This window comes from Pinus tabuliformis, chromosome 2_1, assembly GCF_031772625.1.
Source record: "Pinus tabuliformis cultivar Carrire ecotype Pingquan chromosome 2_1, CPIR1, whole genome shotgun sequence".
NCBI classification, from domain to species: domain Eukaryota; kingdom Viridiplantae; phylum Streptophyta; class Pinopsida; order Pinales; family Pinaceae; genus Pinus; species Pinus tabuliformis.
The window spans coordinates 762,894,277-762,913,665 of record NC_142299.1 but is presented as its reverse complement, the minus strand read 5'-3'; the positions used below and the strand labels follow the sequence as shown (position 1 = coordinate 762,913,665).

At 41.1% G+C, this 19,389-nt stretch overlaps 1 protein-coding gene across 2 annotated transcripts in view; it reads left to right on the top strand.

The window, feature by feature from the left end:
* ELP2 (elongator protein 2) overlaps positions 1 to 19,389 on the top strand; it is a 357,421-nt gene that overhangs the window by 218,947 nt on the left and 119,085 nt on the right. For both annotated transcript variants that reach the window (XM_089403264.1, XM_089403263.1), the window contains exons 6-7: positions 3,566 to 3,726; positions 3,832 to 4,515. In XM_089403264.1, the coding sequence (XP_089259390.1) occupies positions 3,566 to 3,726; positions 3,832 to 4,515 (845 nt within the window). The remainder of the gene's footprint in view (positions 1 to 3,565; positions 3,727 to 3,831; positions 4,516 to 19,389) is intronic.

The following is a 19,389-nucleotide window of genomic DNA, read 5'->3' as shown; positions in this document are numbered from 1 at the left end:
AAGGAAGAAGGAACTTGAGGAAGCTATGGCTAGGAGAGAGAGAGAAGCAAGTGGGTATGATGATTTTGACTTTGAAGACTCCTCCAATCCCCAAGACCCCTTTCGTTATGTTCCTCCCTCCCTTGGGTCTCAACCTCAAGGCCAAGCCAAAGGTTAAAAAAGGATGAACATTAAGAGCTATTTCACACCTTCCTCCACCTCAGCCTCTGCTAGTGCCACTGCCTCCCAACCAAGTCTAAGTCAACCCACCTTGGATGCTCATTGGAAAAAGCAATGCAAAGATGTTGCTTTCGAATACATTGCTAGATGGTGGTATGATGCAGATATCCCCTTTAATGTTGCTCGCTCACCTTATTACCAAGCTATATACGATGTTGCTTTTGCTGCAGGAAAGGGGTTTAGAGGCCCTACTATGCATGACTTGAGAGGAAGACTTTTGCAAAAAGAGATTACATCAATTGGAGAATATTTGAATGAATATAAAGAGTCATGGACCAAAAAAGGTTGTTTCATCATGTTAGATGGATGGATTGATGGAAAAAACCGCACTATCATAAATTTCCTTGTGTCTTTCCCTCTAGGAACAATGTTTGTGAGATGGGTTGATGCATCTGATAATGTGAAATATGCCAACCTATCGTTTGAGCTTTTGGATGACATTGTGACATCAGTGGGGGTACATAATGTTGTGCAGGTCATCACTGATAATGCCTCAAACTATGTTCTTGCTATAAAGATGTTAGAGGCCAAATACAAGACCATATTTTGGACCCCATGTGCTGCACATTGCATAGACCTCATGCTTGAGGACATAGGAAAAGTGGAGTGGGTGAAGAACATTGTAGAGCATGCCAAGAGTATCACAAAATACATCTACAACCACTCATGGGTGTTGAGCCTAATGAGGAAAAACACTGGGGGCAAGGAGCTTGTTAGGCCCACCATCACAAGATTTGCAACTCACTTCCTCACATTGCAATCTCTCACTTCCCAACAACAAAACTTGCAGAAAATGTTTTCCAATGATGAATGGAATTCATCTTGGTGGGCTCGCAGAGCAAATGGAAAAGACACCAAAAAGAAAGTTTTTGACAACACTTTTTGGAAAAAAGCAGTAGAGGTTGTGAAAATTGGTGAGCCCCTTGTTAAGGTGTTACGGTTGGTAGATGGGGAAAAATTGGCCATGGGCTACATCTATGAGGCTATGGATCAGGCAAAGGAGCAGATACAGGCAACCTACAAAGATAGAGTAGGTAAATATGGGCCTATTTGGGAGATCATTGATAACAAATGGAACAATCAACTCCATCATCCTATACATGCAATTGGGTATTTCTTGAACCCAAAGTATCATTATAAAGCTAAGTTAGGAGAAGATCATACTGGGGAGGTCAAAGATGGGTTGTACGAGTGCTTGGAGCGCATGGTACCTGATGAGTCGCAACAATTGGAAATACATCAACAACTCATTGCTTTCTCTAGGGCCACAGGCACATTTGGCAAAAATATGGCAAAGATTGCAAGAGATGTGGATCAACCAGGTAAGCAATTCCAATTTATTTGTTTTTTTTGTGAAGTTCAATTGTTTAAAATTGAAGTTGTAATTTGTATTTTGTAAATTGTTCAAAGTTCAAACTTACCATCTAAATTGTTGAAAAATGAACTAACTAGTATTTTGTCTTTGTAGCACATTGGTGGGAGTCGTTTGGAAGCCAATGCCCTCAACTGCAAAAGTTTGCAATTAGAGTTCTCAGCCAAACTTGCAGTGCTTCTGGGTGTGAGCGCAATTGGTCTATTTTTGAACGGATTCACACGAAGAAGAGAAATCGTTTGGAACAAAAACGATTGAATGATCTTGTCTTCGTGCAGTACAACCTTCGACTAAGGCGCAACTAGTTGCTGAACAAAAGACCTGATACAGATCCCATTGTGTTGGATGATATCGATCCATCTTCAGAATGGGTGGAGTCTCATGCAGCTGAGTTTGATGCTGATTTTGATATTGATGCCATGGAGTTGGGGGGTGTTGATCCCAATGCAGATTTGGTAGTTGAACTGATAGCTGGAGGAAGCGAACCACCAAGACCAAGCATGGCACATGGTATTGGTGAGGGGAGCAGTAGTCGTGCAACTTGGCCAACTCGTGCTTCTAGTTCTGCTAGGCCTAGTATTGCTATTGAGGCTAGAGAGGAGTGTGAGGAGTCCTCAGACTCTAACCCAGATGATGTTTATGTAGCTCCTGCCGATGATCCCATCTCTAGTAGTGGTGATGAGTTTGATGAGTGATCATGTTGATCAATGATTTGTACTTTGAGTTTGAGTTTGTACTTTGTACTTGTAGTAGGCTAGTGGCCTAATAGCTTGAGTTTTAGCATTGTTTTTGGACTCTAGAGGCCATTTAGAGCCTCATTGGTTATATATTTTGTGGATGATATCATTGATATGTATTGCACTCGATGCCATTTTGATATATGCACCCTTACATCGTATATAAATGAGAAGAATTTCCATATTTTGTCTCTAATGGTTTGGAATCATGGTTTGTAATCTTAAAAATAAGTTTTTTCATTAAAAAATAAATATTTTATGTATTTTTTTCAATTCCTGGTTTATTGAATCTGGTTTGATCCGGTTCCGGTTCGAATCATGGTTAGATAGGCAACCGGTTCGATGCCTGGTTCTGGTTTTTAAAACTATGGGTATCTCTAGTCTTCAGATTGAGTGTGTGATGAGTACTAACCCTTGCACAATTTGAGGCTCCCCTTTGAAATGGTCCAATTGTTTGGAGTGATCTACTTGCAAAACAAAAGAGCCAAGTGGGTTTTTCCCCTAGTTTTCCCTCTCCACGTGACTAAGTAGCCCCTTGGTGGTTCAACCTGTTAATTGCTGTGTAGTTTTACTTATTGCCCAGTTTTGCTAAGAAATTACATACAGATTCATTGCTCTTACATCCTCCTCTTCATTACTATAAAACCTGCGACTATCAGTTCTAAGAAACTAGCATATCCAAAAAAAATTCCACAAAACAATATAACCTGAGCTATTAATGAAACTCATGCCCATGGAGGGCTTCCTGTATGGCATCTGCATTGAACTATTAGACTGCTTCTTCAGCTTCCAATTCCCCTTGAGCTTGTTGGTCCATTGCTTCTTTGATGATTCCATAAATTAATTAACCACACTAACATATTTCTCTCGATTTTCCAAATTTGTTGGGCTTTCCTAAGCTTTTCATGTCCAAGTTTATGTTTGCCAAGTTTTCCACATTTTCCCTATGTGTTCCTGATTTTCCCACTTTCCTGATGCTGCCCACTGAACTATTACCAATGCTGAGTTTTGCAACATTGAATGTACTATTTGCAATTGTCATTGGAATGTTTATGTCTTATAAGTTTTGCAATCTTTTGCAGTTGATTCTTGAAAAAAGGATCAGTTTCATATTGCCATTGTAGATAGTGTTTACTTCGACCTAATTCCATCATTTCACATTACTTTCAGTTTGATTGGTCAACAGTTAAGCTCGTTAAGTCTATCTTAAAATCTTCTTTTCATATATTTCATGCAGGTGACTTTAAATTGACATTGCTGCAAGATATATCTGTGGGTTCAAGAGCAATGGCTGCTCTTTCTCTTTCTGAATTACCAGGAAATGCTGCAGATTGGATTTTAGCTATGGGAGGCCTTGACAACAAAGTTCATATCTATGTTGGTGACAGGAATCGGAAGGTTAGGATACATTTTACAATTTTGTGCAATAACAATACATTTTGTTTTTCATATCATTTGTAGTATATTTGTCACATTGATATTCATTTTGTTGGTATATTACAGTTCCAGCATGTGTGTGAACTGAAAGGCCATCAGGATTGGATACGTGGTCTAGATTTTTCAATTCCTACAGCAGGCAAGGAAGGGAAGCAGATTTTTGTTGCAAGTTGTTCTCAAGATAGAACCATTAGGATCTGGAAAATATCATGTCGTAGTGCTTTATGTGATGACAGAGAAGAGGCAAAGGGCATGCAAAGTATTAGTTTGAAGGCCTTTATTGAAGGGCCCCAGTTTAAGTCAGGTACATCGATATGGCAAGTGTCCCTGGAGTCACTTCTTGTTGGGCATGAAGATTGGGTTTATTCGGTAAAATGGCAGCCTCCATTGAAGTTATCTATTGATGGTGATAATGATCATTGGGTGCAACCACAGAGCATTTTATCAGCATCAATGGACAAGACCATGATGATTTGGCGACCTGAAAGCAAGACTGGAATCTGGGTCAATGAGGTTACTGTGGGAGAACTAAGCCATTCGGCTTTAGGATTCTATGGAGGACTTTGGGGTCCAAAAGGAGATTCCATTCTAGCTCATGGATATGGTGGATCATTTCATCTTTGGAAAAACATTGGTATGTCATCTGAGCAGTGGCAACCACAGCTAGTTCCATCTGGCCATTCTGGTGCGGTAGTAGATCTGGGATGGGCAAAGTCTAACCAGTTTATATTGTCAGCCAGTCATGACCAGGTTTACTTCAAACTATATTTCTCTATACAGTATGATATATGGTTTTAGTATTGTAATTATGACAGATTCTGCTTATTGCAGACATCCATTGATCTTGATGCTACACCTTAATCACAATTTTTGCAGAAATTTCTTGTCTGTCTGTTTGTCCCTCTGTCAGTAGAAATTGCTTCAAAAATAGATAAAATTGATACATAATAATAGAAAAATTGCATCATTTTTTTCATAGTCTTGAGTAATTTACACTAAACATGGCACCATGATGTCAATGTCTTGTTTGATTCATGTTCAGTTGTCTTTCTGTAAGTATAGCTATTTTTTTCTAGAATACACAACCTAGAATCTCTGGTTGGTTCAGAGACAATAGGCCATCAATATTCCTACCATAGGGTGTTTGCACAGAATTTCTATAGCTGTTCTTTGCATGTGGTCAGTACTAGAATTGTCACAAAGTTTGACCATTGATTAATCTAAGACTCACTTTCATTTTGCATATTATGTAGTGCTAATGTTAGTCTTTTGTTTATTGCATTTGGTTTTACTAGACGTGTAAGGCCTAAAAATTTAATACAACTATTCTGTTATCAGAATTTAATTATATCAAATTTTATTTTCAAGCTTTAATTATCTAGGGATTTAGTCAACGTATTGTCATAATTATGAAGCCAGTGTTAATTCCTGCTACAGATTTTAAGTCACGTCTACATGAATAGAACCAGTGTAGATGCATCTTAAACCCAGATCTATCAAGTGCCAAGAGGGATCGGATTTCTTAAGGTGTATTTTTTTTATCATTTAATTCCATCTCATGTATTAATTCCTTCATATTAAATAATAACAGAATTACATCTTAAGAAATTTGATGTGTGTGTGTGTGTGTGAGAGTGAGCTGGAGCTGGGTTGTATTTTTTTTAATATAAATTTACATCATGTAACATGACAACATCTCCCCCATACAGGGCTGTACAGCACCTCACTACTTGGTGCAATTATAACAGATATTAACTGCCATTAGCAAGGGATTGAAACATAGGAAATAGCAATACCAATTAATCAAACTGAATAACCTAAGGAAAACAACATAAGCATTTTAATCAGTATTGCAAACTACTGCTATAAACCCAACAATGTATATTACTTAAAGCTAATTTCAGTAAATGCAAAATTCAAATCCAATGAAAAACGTATATCTAAGGTAAAACCTAGCAATATCCATCCATCTGTTTGAGCCTCTTAGATAACTGTATATTCATGAGATTAAGAGGAATGGGAGAATTAGCTGGATTATAACCTATTGAAATTGGACTTACAAAAGGCAGGAGAAGAGGACCAGCCATAGACAAGTATCAAGCAGTAGCAGTTAGCAACAACAACAATTGACAATAGCTCCAACAGCACCTGGTCTGCAATTGAGATTTTGGGGACAACTCTTCTTCTAACCAATCCCTTGGTTTTAAATTGAGAGCCCCCAACCTCCCTATCAATAAAACTATGCTAGCCTCTCTACATCCCTCTCACAGCTTCCTCCCAACAAAAAAACAGCCAAAAGACCCCCTTTACTAGCTCCCTTCATCCTTTAAAACATTATTCTTCCAATTGCATGGATGATTCCACTTGCAATCCATGCAAAGATTCTTGCATGTGCTAATCCCCCCTTTGCTTAATTAATTAAGATTGATTAGTTAGTGCGCCTTTTATTGATTTTTCTATTTTTAACTAACTTAATTATTTTAGTGTTGTTGATTTTTCTACAATAAATATAGTAGAAACCAATTTTCTGATCTGATAATTACTTCTAATGATCTTCAAATTAATTTATCTTGTGCCACATATATCATTAAGCAATTACACATAGAGAATCTCAATCGTAATGCAGTGAAAACAGTAGAAACAAATAAGATCACAAAGAGACAGCTATGCACAATAAAGACACCAAATTTTTCCTGGGAAACCCAAACTTGGGAGAAAACCCAACGACTCTTCTTCTAGGAGAAATTCTTCTTCAACAAGGTTTACAATAAAATATTTAGAAATCTGTGCCAAAAAATATTATATATATAATGTAAATATAAATACTAATAACAATCTTAATAATGATTAATTAGTGATTAATATAGAAGAGACATGTCTCTAAGGACATGACCATTCATGAAGGGGCACCTGTCTAAGTGTATAAGCGGGTTCCCATTTGTAACCACAATATCATATCTCTTGTACATTCAACATTCTTATATATAATTGCTACTTGTCCTATAATGGATACTTTCATATTTTAGATATACTGAATATTCCGTTGCGTATACGAACTTTGTTCGTGACAAAAAAACCAAGTCCAAACTTTAGCCTTTTCGTCCATTTTTTGCTCCCACGAGTGTCTTCTATATAAGAGAGATGATGAGTGAGCGAGACAAATGAAGTGTCACATCATGTGTATATTCTGAAAATTCCCGAATCTAACACATCAGAAACCCCTACTGCAATGCCTGGTTTACTATCTCCTACTTGTTCTTTACATTAACAAGTTATTTAATTGCATAAACATCGAAGTAAACACAAAGGCAGCCTTCACAGGTATATAGATCATGCACTAAAATAAACTGAGAAAATCACACAAGGGACACCATTATTTTTGGACAATCGTCCCCGGAGAAACCCAATTCGGGAAAATTGGTGCAGCATATAGAGGGTTTTATTATTAAGCAGATTTCTGAATACAACTAGGGTGCCAGAAATGGCTCACCCTTTAGAGAATATCTTTGGTAGTAGTACCTCTCTTCGGAGACAGATATTCCGACAAATCAGCAATCGGATGATCAACCCCACAGTGACTCTGACTGTTTCATGTGTTGGACAACGAAAGCTGCTCCAAGCACTGCTCTGGAACTGTGTCACCCTCTCCCATCTCAATATCTACTGATCAGCTCCCAGTCTGCCCCACAGAATCTCCTAGTGCTGCCTCTGAAGCCCTCGGTGTCAGCCTCTACGACTTCTGTGTCAGCCTCTATGGCTTCTGCGTTAGCCTCTATGACCTTTTGCGTCCTATGCACTGGCTCCTTCGGCCTATGTGTCAACCCTTCTTGGGCCTGCGTTGATTCTTCCGACAGTTCACTGCCTCTCTGTTATGTATTCTTCAGCTTCGGATTGAAATCCCTTGCTGAACTACCCCTCACTGCAACTGATATCTAACTCTATTTCCTCAGCAAACCCATCCCCAGAAAATCGAATTCTTGATCTCTCTTGGTGTATCTCCAACTGACCCTCAAGCCTCCTCTTATACTTTTCTTGTTGACGATTCAACGACTGAGATTAAGTCCCTAATCAACGACTAAGATTAGATCTGGCTTTATCCTGGCTTGATCTGGCTTAATTATTTCAATATCTCTTCATCCGAGTGGAATTTCTCCAAACGATTTCTGGGTCTTGGAGATTTCATGTGCCTTAGCCTCTCCACCAATTTTCATAGCTAGAGCACATCCGATGCTACCTAAAACCAAGTCCAAACTTTAGCCTTTTCATCCATTTTTTGCTTCCACGAGTGTCTTCTATATAAGAGAGATGATGAGTGAGCGAGACAAATGAAGTGTCACATAATGTGTATATATACAAGCCAAATGGGTGCATTTACCCCAAGGGACACACCCTTTCACGGTGGAGCCGATTTGTCTTGTTTGAGCCTAGATGAAACCCAAAAAATATATATATTTTTTAATTTCCATAATTTTTGTACGCTGACATAGGAGACCTCTTGGCATGTGGGAATACCTCCTGATTCTACACAAAAATAAACACTTCCTCTTAGCGAGGGAGGTATTCTCCTTGGCTGCAACATATTCTCCTTTAGCTGAAATTTCTCCTTAAGAAGAGTTTATTAGCTTGCCATGTTGATGCATGTCTATAAATAAATCCATCTTGGAGTGGGCAATGTAACTCCTCAAATATCCAGGGTTGGCCAAAGTCCTTTATGGATCATTAGGAAAATGTATCAATCTCCTTTGGTGATGACCTAGCCTAAGCGTCCAAATTTTTCTAGCATCTTGGGAGAGAATTTGCCTTTGGACCATTCACTTTTCTGGTCAAAGTCCTTTATGTTGATAAATCTAGGGCAGTTAGATTAGGGTGGTTTCTCTTACTTTGATAACTACTTATGATGCTATTTTACTTAACTTGATGTACTTGTAGTTAGCTTCTTCTTTATTTGATTATTAAAGTGTTGTTTTATCATCAAACAACTACCAAACTATGAAGATCAATGAGACAAGAGGACACAAAATATAGGCTACTAGCCAGGGCCAAAACCTCTCTTCTTGAGGGGAAAACCCACAAGAATTCTTCTCTTTTTATAGAATCTTCAAATGACGAATTCCAAGACCTAAGACCCTTGACAAAGACCCCTCCAAGACTAAGTCAACCTCTCCTTTGATCAACTTGTCCTTCAAAAAGTCAACCCAAGTTAAACGCTTCAATACTTCAAATTTCAACCCACTGTTGCTCCTTAGCTATTGATAGAATTTAGCCTACTATGGTCTTCCTGCGCTGCTCCGATGAAGACCAACATAGGGCACGAAGCGCTGCCACCTATCACTACAAGATGTCCATCTCCCACAATGAACACGGGCTAGGAGGACTGCCCATCATCTGCTGTAGAAGTCCTCCACGCACAAGTCTCGGACTCCACAACTACTCCTCTGGTTCGTCAACCCTTGAGCTCAACAACTGCTACTCTAGCAACTACCTTTTTCCATCAAGGTGTTGCACACTAGGCTCCAACTTGGACACTATCACGCTGTCCTCCAATAGACCATAAGTGCCCAATTCAAGTTCACACTTGGTCCACTCTCATGTTGCCCACCAACAGACCACGAGTGAGCAAGTCCACGATGTAGCATCTGCACCTAGTTAGGGCAGCGTCACACCTAGGAGACCCCTCTATTATGCTGCCAATAGATTTCTCATCAATTTCCCTTTGCTTCTGCAATAGATGAGCTATTGCACAAATCTAGGAACAAATCTTCAGTGTGGAAACTGCCCGCTGGTTAGGGCTTCTAATATCCATGTCAACCCTCCCTCCTTGGCTTCCACAGTTTGCTCATAAAATGATCCAATACTGATCACTGCTTGACCCAACACTTATCAATAATGAAGAAGGCACATACCTTGAAGACTGTTGTTCAACATTGCAAAACACTGATCACTGGTTAGGGCACAACTGCAGCCCATATTCTTCCACCATCTGTGGTCAATTCTGCTCCATAAAACTGTGGCTCCTCCTCGTCCACAAGGCTGAATACTTCGCTGTGTGAATGGGCTCCTACAACTCCCGGTTTATGGTTTGTTTGACCCTCAAACTAGCCATTACAAGCCTGCGGTCTCATTATCACAGGACAATCTTTATTTCAGCCTGTTTAGAGAATAAATACCACTTGAAAACAATCCCACTCTCTTTTTATAACGTCGACCTAACAACAAACCTTCACGCACTTCAAAACAATCATGAGAAGACTCCACACTGCCTTCTCTTCGTCGCTGAAGTAACCCTCCTTCTACGGCCCTAACAAAGATGTCCTTCTCATAAAATAATGCCCAAAACAATCCTGTTCATATCCTCTTTCACTTCGGCCCTCCTGCAAGGTAATCTTGGTACCAACAAAGTCATGGATAAGCCCTACGCATAGGCTTATCCTCCTTCGTTTGGTTGCTCCTTTACCTGCGGTCTAAGACAAAACAATCCTCCCTTTTCAATGAGCTCCTCTTAGCTTTGTGTTGCTCCAATGGTTGACTAAATGAATGCTCCCTCACCTTGTATTTATACCAAATCCAAGGTCTCCACGAATTTGTTGAAGAGACATGTCTCTTGGACCAAGCCTACATGACTTGATTGTCCATAATTAATTGTCAACCTCAAAAATTAATATCTCAAGTTCTAGAGCTTCGATTTGGGTATTTTCAAAGCGTTGGAATCAGCACGCCAAGCTCTATCACCTCAAATTTTCTCATTCTCAAATTCTTCATGGTTTTGGCCAAAATACCAATGGGTGCAAAATCCTATGCTTGGGTTCCAAGCCCACAAGCCTACTTGTGGCGCTTTGCCCTCCAAACCTCGAACACTAGGGCTTGGAGTACCTCACAAGCTACACAAAAATCAACGCTCCCTCTTAGCGAGGGAGGTACTTCAAAAACTAGGAAGTAACCATCATCATCCGACGACACTAGCCATCTGGCTTCCATCATTGTAGCATACCTTGGAGAATAAACCTGACAATCTTGGTAGTGCCTCTGCCTCGTCATATCTGAACCTGAATATCCCGGACCTCCATAGAGCTGCTCACTCTGAGGCTAGACTCCATTTGAGCCTACACGATCTCCACTCGCTCAGTCCTGCAAGCACTCATTCTCCTGGATAAAATACCACTTGTGAAAATCCCACCAATATCGGATATGCAACATCACGATCCGATGAAGATTCTAGCCTGCCAATATCCAGTCCCTCACATGAAACCATCTCTATCAACATGATCTTGTCCATGCCAAAGAAATCCTCGAGCTGTCCTAACATCCATGATAAGTCAACGCAAATCCATGATCAACAATCTTCCCTACAATAAACTTTTGTTCACTAGGCTCACCACCAATCCACCAGAACTCCCAACCCATCTCGCTACCAAGCTAGTCAAGACCTCATTTCCATGTCTTCAGCGAAACCCTCTGCTCCATGTTTTAAATACCCATAACTCCCTCTAAGTTGCTTCGCTGTGCCCACTCTGATTGACTGTTCCTCAAAGTAGCCCAAACACGCTCTGATACCATGTTGATTTTGTACGATCGAGGGTCTAGGATAGAATCTTAAAATCTCTGACGCTACCAAACCAAGAATCTCAACGATACTACTTTGCACAGCGGAATATAAACAACAGTAAATCACACATGCACAAAATATGGACAACTTTTTACAATTTTCAACCCAACTTCGTTATATTAAACAACATATAATACAACAGTCTAGGGCTCCCGTACCAGGGATAATGGCCCTCATACATCCACTAGTACAAGATACAAACTGGGGCTTGGTGTCAGTACATCGACGACCAATCTGCCCTCAACAAGATACTTTGACCATCTAGCTGATGTAGAGCCTCTCATAGCTGCCTTGGTAGTACCCTGTACCTGCCCTATCCTTCGGCTCCCGATTTGCAGCTCTTGCCTCTATCAATGCTCCAAGTGCATCTGGCCACTGAATCCCGACTATCCAATCTGCTCACTAGTTGATCGTTTGTCCATCAACGCATCATAGCAACAAGACTCCTGTCGAGTTGTTCATAGCTCCACTCGTGAACAACTCTCAATCTGCCCACTGCTGCTCCTCAGCTACTCAGGGACTTCAGCTCACTGTGGTCTTCCTGCACTGCTCCAATGAAGACCAACATAAGGCTCGAAGGGCTACCACCTATCACTGCAAGATGTCCATCTCCCAAAATGAACAAGGGCTAGGAGGACTGCCCATTATCAGCTGTAGAAGTCCTTCTCCACACACAAGTTTGGTGCTCCAAAATTGCTCCTCTGGTTCGTCAACTCTTGAGCTCAACAACTGCCACTCTAGCAACTAACTTTGTCCATCAAGGTGTTGCACACTGGGCTCCAACTTGGACACTATCACTTTGTCCTCCAGCAGACCATAAGTGCCCATTCCAAGTTCACACTGGGTCCACTCTCATGCTGCCCTCCAACAGACCACGAGTGAGCAAGTCCATGCTGTAGCATCTGCACCTAGTTAGGGAATACTCACACCTAGGAGAACCTTCTATTGGTTGCCAACAGACTTCTCATCAACTACCCTTTGCTTCAGCAATAGAGGAGCTATTGCACAAAGTTAGGCACCAATCTTCACTGTGGAAATTGCCCACTGGTTAGGGCTTCTAACTTCCATGTCAGCCCTCCCTCCTTGGCTTCCACAGTCTGCTCATAAAACGATCTAATACTGATCACTTCTTGACCCAACACTTAGCAATAATGAAGAAGGCACATACCTTGAAGACTATTGTTCAACATTGCAGAACACTAATCACTGGTTAGGGCGCAACTGCATCCCATATTCTTCCACCATCTATGGTCAATTCTGCTCTATAAAATTGTGGTTGCTCCTCTTCCACAAGGTTGAATACTTCGTTGTGTGAATCAGCTCCTACAACTCCTAGTTTATGGTTTGTTTGACCCTCAAACGAGCCATTTCAGGCCCGCGGCCTCATTATCATAGGACAATCTTTATTTCAGCCTGTTTAGAGAGGAAATACGACTTGAAAACAATCCCACACTCTCTTTATAACCTCGGCCTAACAACAGACCTTCACGCACTTCAAACCAGTCATGAGAAGAGTCCACGTTGCCTTCTCTTCCTCGCTGAAGTGACCCTCCTTCTGCGGCCCTCACAAAGATGTCATTCTCATAAAATAATGCCCAAAACAGTCCTGTTCATATCCTCTTTCACTTCGGCCCTCCTGCAAGGTAATCCTTGTAACAACAAAGTCATGGATAAGCCCTATGCATAGGCTTATCCTCCTTCGTTTGGCGGCTCCTTTACTTGCGTCTTAAGACAAAACAATCCTCCCTTTTCAAGGAGCTCCTTTTAGCTTTGTGTTGCTCCAATGGATGACTAAATGAATGCTCCATCACCTTGTTTAGACCAAATCCAAGGGCTCCACGAATATGTTGAAGGGACATGTCTCTTGGACCAAGCCTACATGACTTGACTGTCCATAATTAATTGTCAACTTCAAAAGTTAATATCTCAAGTTCTAGAGCTCCGATTTGGGTGCTTTTCGAAGCAATTTGATTTGGCACGCCAAGCTCTATCACCTCAAATTTTCTCATGCTCAAATTATTCATGGTTTTGGCCCAAATCCCGATGGGTGCAAAACGTCGTGTTTGGGTTCCAAGCCCACAGGCCTACTTGTGGCACTTTTCCCTCCAAACCCCGAACACTAGGGCTTGGAGTAACTCCCAAGCTAGACAAAAATCAACACTCCCTCTTAGCGAGGGAGGTATATTCCAAAACTATGAAGTAACCATCATCATTCGACGACAGTAGCCCATTTGGCATCCATCACTGCAGCATACCCTGTAGAATTAACCAGACAATCTCGGTAGTGCATTTGCCTCATCAAATCTGAACCTGAAGATCTCGAACCTCCATAGGGCTGCTCCCTTTGGGGTTAGACTCCCTCTGAGCCTACACGATCTCCACTGGCTCAGTCCTGCAAGCACTCATCCTCCTTGATCAAATACCACTCGTGCAAATCCCACCAATCTCGGATATGAATCATCACAATCCAATGAAGATTTTAGCCTGCCAATGTCCAGTCCATCACATGAAGCCATCTCGATCAACTTGATCTTGTCCATGCCAAAGAAACCCTTGAGTTGTCCCAACCATCCATGACAAGTCAACGGTAGTCCACGATCAACAATCTGCCCTATAACAAACTGTTGTTCACCAGGCTTACCACCAATCCACCAGAACTCCCAGCCAATCTCGCTGCCAAGCCAGTCAAGACCACATTTCCATGTCTTTAGTGGAACCCTCTGCTCCATGATCTAGACACCCATAACTCCCTCTGAATTGCTTCGCTGTGCCCACTCTGATTCATTGTCCCTCAAAGTAGCTCAGACACATTCTTATACCGTGTTGAATTTCCACGATCTTGGGTCTAGGATAAAACCTTAAAATCTCTGACACTACCAAACCAAGAATCTCAATGATACTACTTTGCACAACAGAATATAAACAACAGTAAATCAAACATGCACAGAATATGGACAACCTTTTACAATTTTCAACCCAACTTCGTTATATTAAACAACATATAATACAACAGTCTAGGGCTCCTGTACCAGGGATAATGGCCCTCGTACATCCATTAGTACAAGATACAAACTGGGGCTTGGTGTCAGTACAACGACGACCAATCTACCCTCAACAAGACACTCTGACCCTCTAGTTGATTTAGAGCTCCTCACAGCTGCCTTGGTCGCACCCTGTACCTGCCCTGTCCTTCGGCTCCCGATCTACAACTCCTGCCTCTATCATTGCTCCAAGTCCATCTGGCCACTAAATCTTGGTTATCCAATCTGCTCACTGGTTGATTGTTCATCCATCAACGCATCAACACATCAAGACTTCGACTCTTGTCGAGTTGTTCACAGTTCCACTTTTAAACAACTCTCAATCTGCCCACTACTGCGCCTCAGCTACTCAGGGACTTCAGCTCACTATGGTCTTCCTGCGCTGCTCCAATGAAGACCAACATAGGGTACGAAGGGGGGCCACCTATCACTACAAGATGTCCATCTCCTACAATGAACACGTGCTAGGAGGACTGCCCATCATTTGTTGTAGAAGTCCTTCTCCACACACAAGTCTCGTGCTCCACAACTGCTCCTCTGGTTCGTCAACCCTTGAGCTCAACAAATGCCACTCTAGCAACTACCTTTGTCCATCAAGGTGTTGCACACTGGGCTCCAACTTGGACACTATCACGTTGTCCTCCAGCAGACCATAAGTGCCCAATCCATGTTCACACTTGGTCCACTCTCACGCTGCCCTCCAACAGAATACGAGTGACAAAGTCCACGCTGTAGCATTTGCACCTAGTTAGGGCATCCTCACACCTAGGAGACCCTTCTATTGGATGCCAACAAACTTCTCATCAACTGCTCTTTGCTTCTGCAATAGAGGAGCTATTGCACAAATCTAGGCACCAATCTTCATTGTGGAAACTTCCCATTGGTTAGGGCTTCTAACCTCCATGTCATCCCTCCTTGGCTTCCACAGTCTGCTCATAAAACGATCCAATACTGATCACTACTTGACCCAACACTTAGCAATATTGAAGAAGGCACATACCTTGAAGACTGCTATTCAACATTGTAGAACACTGATCACTGGTTAGGGCATAACCGCAACCCATATTCTTCCACCATCTATGGTCAATTCTACTCCATAAAAGTGCGGGTCCTTCTCCTCCATGAGGCTGCATACTTCGTTGTGTGAATGGGCTCCTACAATTCCCGGTTTATGGTTTGTTTGACCCTCAAACTAGCCATTACAGGCCTGCGGCCTCATTATCACAGGACAATCTTTATTTCAGCGTGTTTAGAGAAGAAATACCACTTGAAAACAGTCCCACACTCTCTTTATAACCTCGGCCTAACAACAGAACTTCACGCACTTCAAAACAGTCATGAGAAGACTCCACGTTGCCTTTTCTTCCTCGCTGAAGTGACCATCCTTCTGCGGCCCTAACAAAGATGTCCTTCTCATAAAATAATGCCCAGAACAGTCCTGTTCATATCCTCTTTCACTTTGGCCCTCCTGCAAGGTAATCTTGGTACCAACACAGTCATATAGAAGCTCTACGCATAGGCTTATCCTCCTTCGTTTGGCTGCTCCTTTACCTGCAGCCTAAGATAGAACAATCCTCCCTTTTCGTCGTGCTCCTCTTAGCTTTTTGTTTCTCCAATGGATGACTAAATGAATGCTCCCTCACCTTGTATTTATACCAAATCCAAGGGCTCCACGAATTTGTTGAAGAGACATGTATCTTGGACCAAGCCTACATGACTTGACTGTCCATAATTAATTGTCAACTTCAAAAATTAATATCTCAAGTTCTTGAGCTCCGATTTAGGTGATTTTCAAAGCGTTGGAATCGGCACAACAAGCTCTATCACCTCAAATTTTCTCATGCTCAAATTCTTCATGGTTTTAGCCTAAATCCCGATGGGTGCATAACCCCATGCTTGGGTTCCAAGCCCACAGGCCTACTTGTGGCACTTTGCCCTCCAATCCCCGAACATTAGGGCTTGGAGCACCTCCCAAGCTACACAAAAATCAATAGACAAAATGTGCACAACAATACTCACTAACTTCATTTTCTATGGGGATCATATCTATTCTCTTCTTTCATGTAGGGTAATTTGATGACCCAACAAGTTTGTTGTTCTCCTTGCAGAAAGAAATCATTGTAGATACTTACTTGTCAAGTGAAGATGCTCCTTTGATGATGATATCTTCAACTAGATGCCTTCTTGATGATGTTTTCTCTTCAAAAAGACAATGCTTCTATTTCTAACGGGGAGAGATAATTTTCTTTCAGGGATGTTTGAGATGTGATCCTTTCTTCAATGAGAAGGAGATCATTTTGATTCCTTTGATGATGATGAAGTGCTTCTTTTTGCTTCCTTTGGATGTAGAATGTAGAATGTGGAGACTGTTGAAAAGTGTAACTCGGTTCGATCTTCATAATGACATGTAATTGTGATTTTTGTAAATGATGTAAAGAAAAATAAAATTATTATTGTAATGCTTGCTTCATGGGTTTCATGAGCAAGAGATTTTATTTTTAGATGGCTCCCATTGTGAGCCTTTAGGATTTATCAAAAGGAGTCAATGTCATACCCTTCTTGGGCATGTTACAAATGTATACGAGTCTATAGAATTGTCAAGAAGCCCTCCAAGACAAGCACTAGTTACTCCTCTTCAAGTCGGCCTCAAGATAAAGTGAAGAACTCATGTCGGCTCACCTAATTTGGAGACACAACCCTTCATAAGATCATGTCGGCTAATATTCATGGGCAGACTACTATAAATAGGTAGCTTGGCCTATTCCATAGAAGCAAGTTCGGATCTCTTTGAAATTCGGATGACAATTATAGAGGCAAGTTCGGTGAAGGAGCTTGGATAAGGGTAGAAGATTGCAGAGAGAAGTTACATGCTATCTCACAGTCAACGGAATAACTTTGTCTCGATACAACAAGGAGAAATTTGGTGAAATTACAGTGATTAAGGTTCGGTATTATCACAGAGAAGGTCTCTTAGTCTCGGTGTCATGACAGTTCATAAATACAGTCTTGGTGCCACCACAATTCGTTGTTATCACAGTTTGGTGACCATCTTAGTGTGCTCGGATAGGAGATGATCTCAGTATATCCATAGTTCGTTTTGATGCTATCACTATAACTTTGTTTCGGTGCCTCCATAGTGAGAAAGGCTCGGTACCACCACAGTATGAAGGAATCGATAAGGACTCAATGCCATCACAGAAATAAGACCTTTGTGTCATGTCAGTGACAAGGTCTCGGTGGTAACTATGTCTCGGTGCTAAGAAGGTCGAAGCAGAAAAGGAGTCAAGAAGAAGAAAAGAGCAGAAGACAGTCAAGAGAACTAGTGTCTTGGTCTTGGAGTGGCTAATAGGTCAAGGGTCTTGGTCTTGGTATTTGTCAATTGGAATCTCTATAAGAAGAATTTGTGTGGGTTTTCCTCTCAAAGAGTGAGAGGTTTTGGCCTTGGCTGATAGCCTACATTCTGTGTCTCTTGTCTATTTATGTTCATGCATTGGTAGTTGTTTGATGAAGAAGAACACTAATAACCTAAGTAAAGAAGATCGTAATCTAAAGAAGTAAAAAGCACTCACAAGCAGTTACTTATTGAAGAGAAATCACCTAAATACTTGATGCCCTAGATTTCTCAACATGGGATGAGAGCTAAGGTAACAAAGTCAAGAAAATGGCATCTAATCAAAGAGACACTTGAGGATCGAGTTTCAAGAAAGGCATCAAAGCGAGTTGAAGGATATCAAAGCAGAAGTTCAAGATCTACATTGAAAAATCAAACCCTAGATCAAAGAAGAAAGTCTACTTCAAAAGAAGCCTTGGGATCATCAATCAAATAATCAAGGCCAAAAAATTATTTTTACACAAGGCGAATAGATCTACAAATCAAAGGCATATCATCTTGGAGAAAGTCAAAACCCTAGAAGTATTTCTGAGATGCAAACTCTATCATCACCAAAGGAAAACCCCAAAAGAGTTTGTAGACTATACAATCAAGAGAAGCAAGATCAAGGGTCTGATCATTATCTTCAAGTCGGCCTCAAGATAAAGTGAAGAACTCATGTCGGCTCACCTAATTTGGAGAAAAATACCTTCATAAGGTCATGTCGGTTAATATTCATGGGCAGACTACTATAAATAGGCAGATCGGCCTATTCCACAGAAGCAAGTTTGGATCTCTTTGAAATTCAGATGACAATTACAGAGGCAAGTTCGGTGAAGGAGCTCGGATAAGGGTACAAGATTGCAGAGATAAGTTCAGTGCTATCTCATAGTCAAGGGAAAAACTCTGTCTCGGTACAACAAGGAGAAATTTGGTGAAATTACAGTGATCAAGGTTCGGTATTATCACAAAGAAGGTCTCTCTGTCTTGGTGTCATGACAGTTCAGAAATACAGTCTCGGTGCCACCATAGTTCGTTGCTATCACAGTTTGGTGACCATCTCAGTGTGCTCGGATAGGAGATGATCTCAGTATATCCACAGTTCATTTTGATGCTATCACTATAACTTTGTTTTGGTGCCTCCACAGTGAGAAAGGGTTAGTACCACCATAGTATGAAGGAATCGATAAGGACTCAATGCTATCGCAGAAATAAGATCTCTGTGTCATGTCAGTGACAAGGTCTCGGTGGTAACTATGTCTCGGTGCTAAGAAGGTCAAAGCAGAAAAGGAGTCAAGAAGAAGAAAAGAGTAGAAGACAATCAAGAGAACTAGTGTCTTGGTGTTGGAGTGGCTAATAGGTCAAGGGTCTTGGTCTTGGTATTCGTCAATTGGAATCTCTATAAGAAGAATTTGTGCGGGTTTTTCTCTCAAAGAGTGAGAGGTTTTGGCCCTAGCTGATAGCCTACATTCTATGTCTCTTGTTCATTTATGTTCATACATTGGTAGCTATTTGATGATGAAGAACACTAATAACCTAAGTAAAGAAGATCCTAATCTAAAGAAGTAAAAAGCACTCACACACAGTTACTAATTGAAGAGAAATCACCT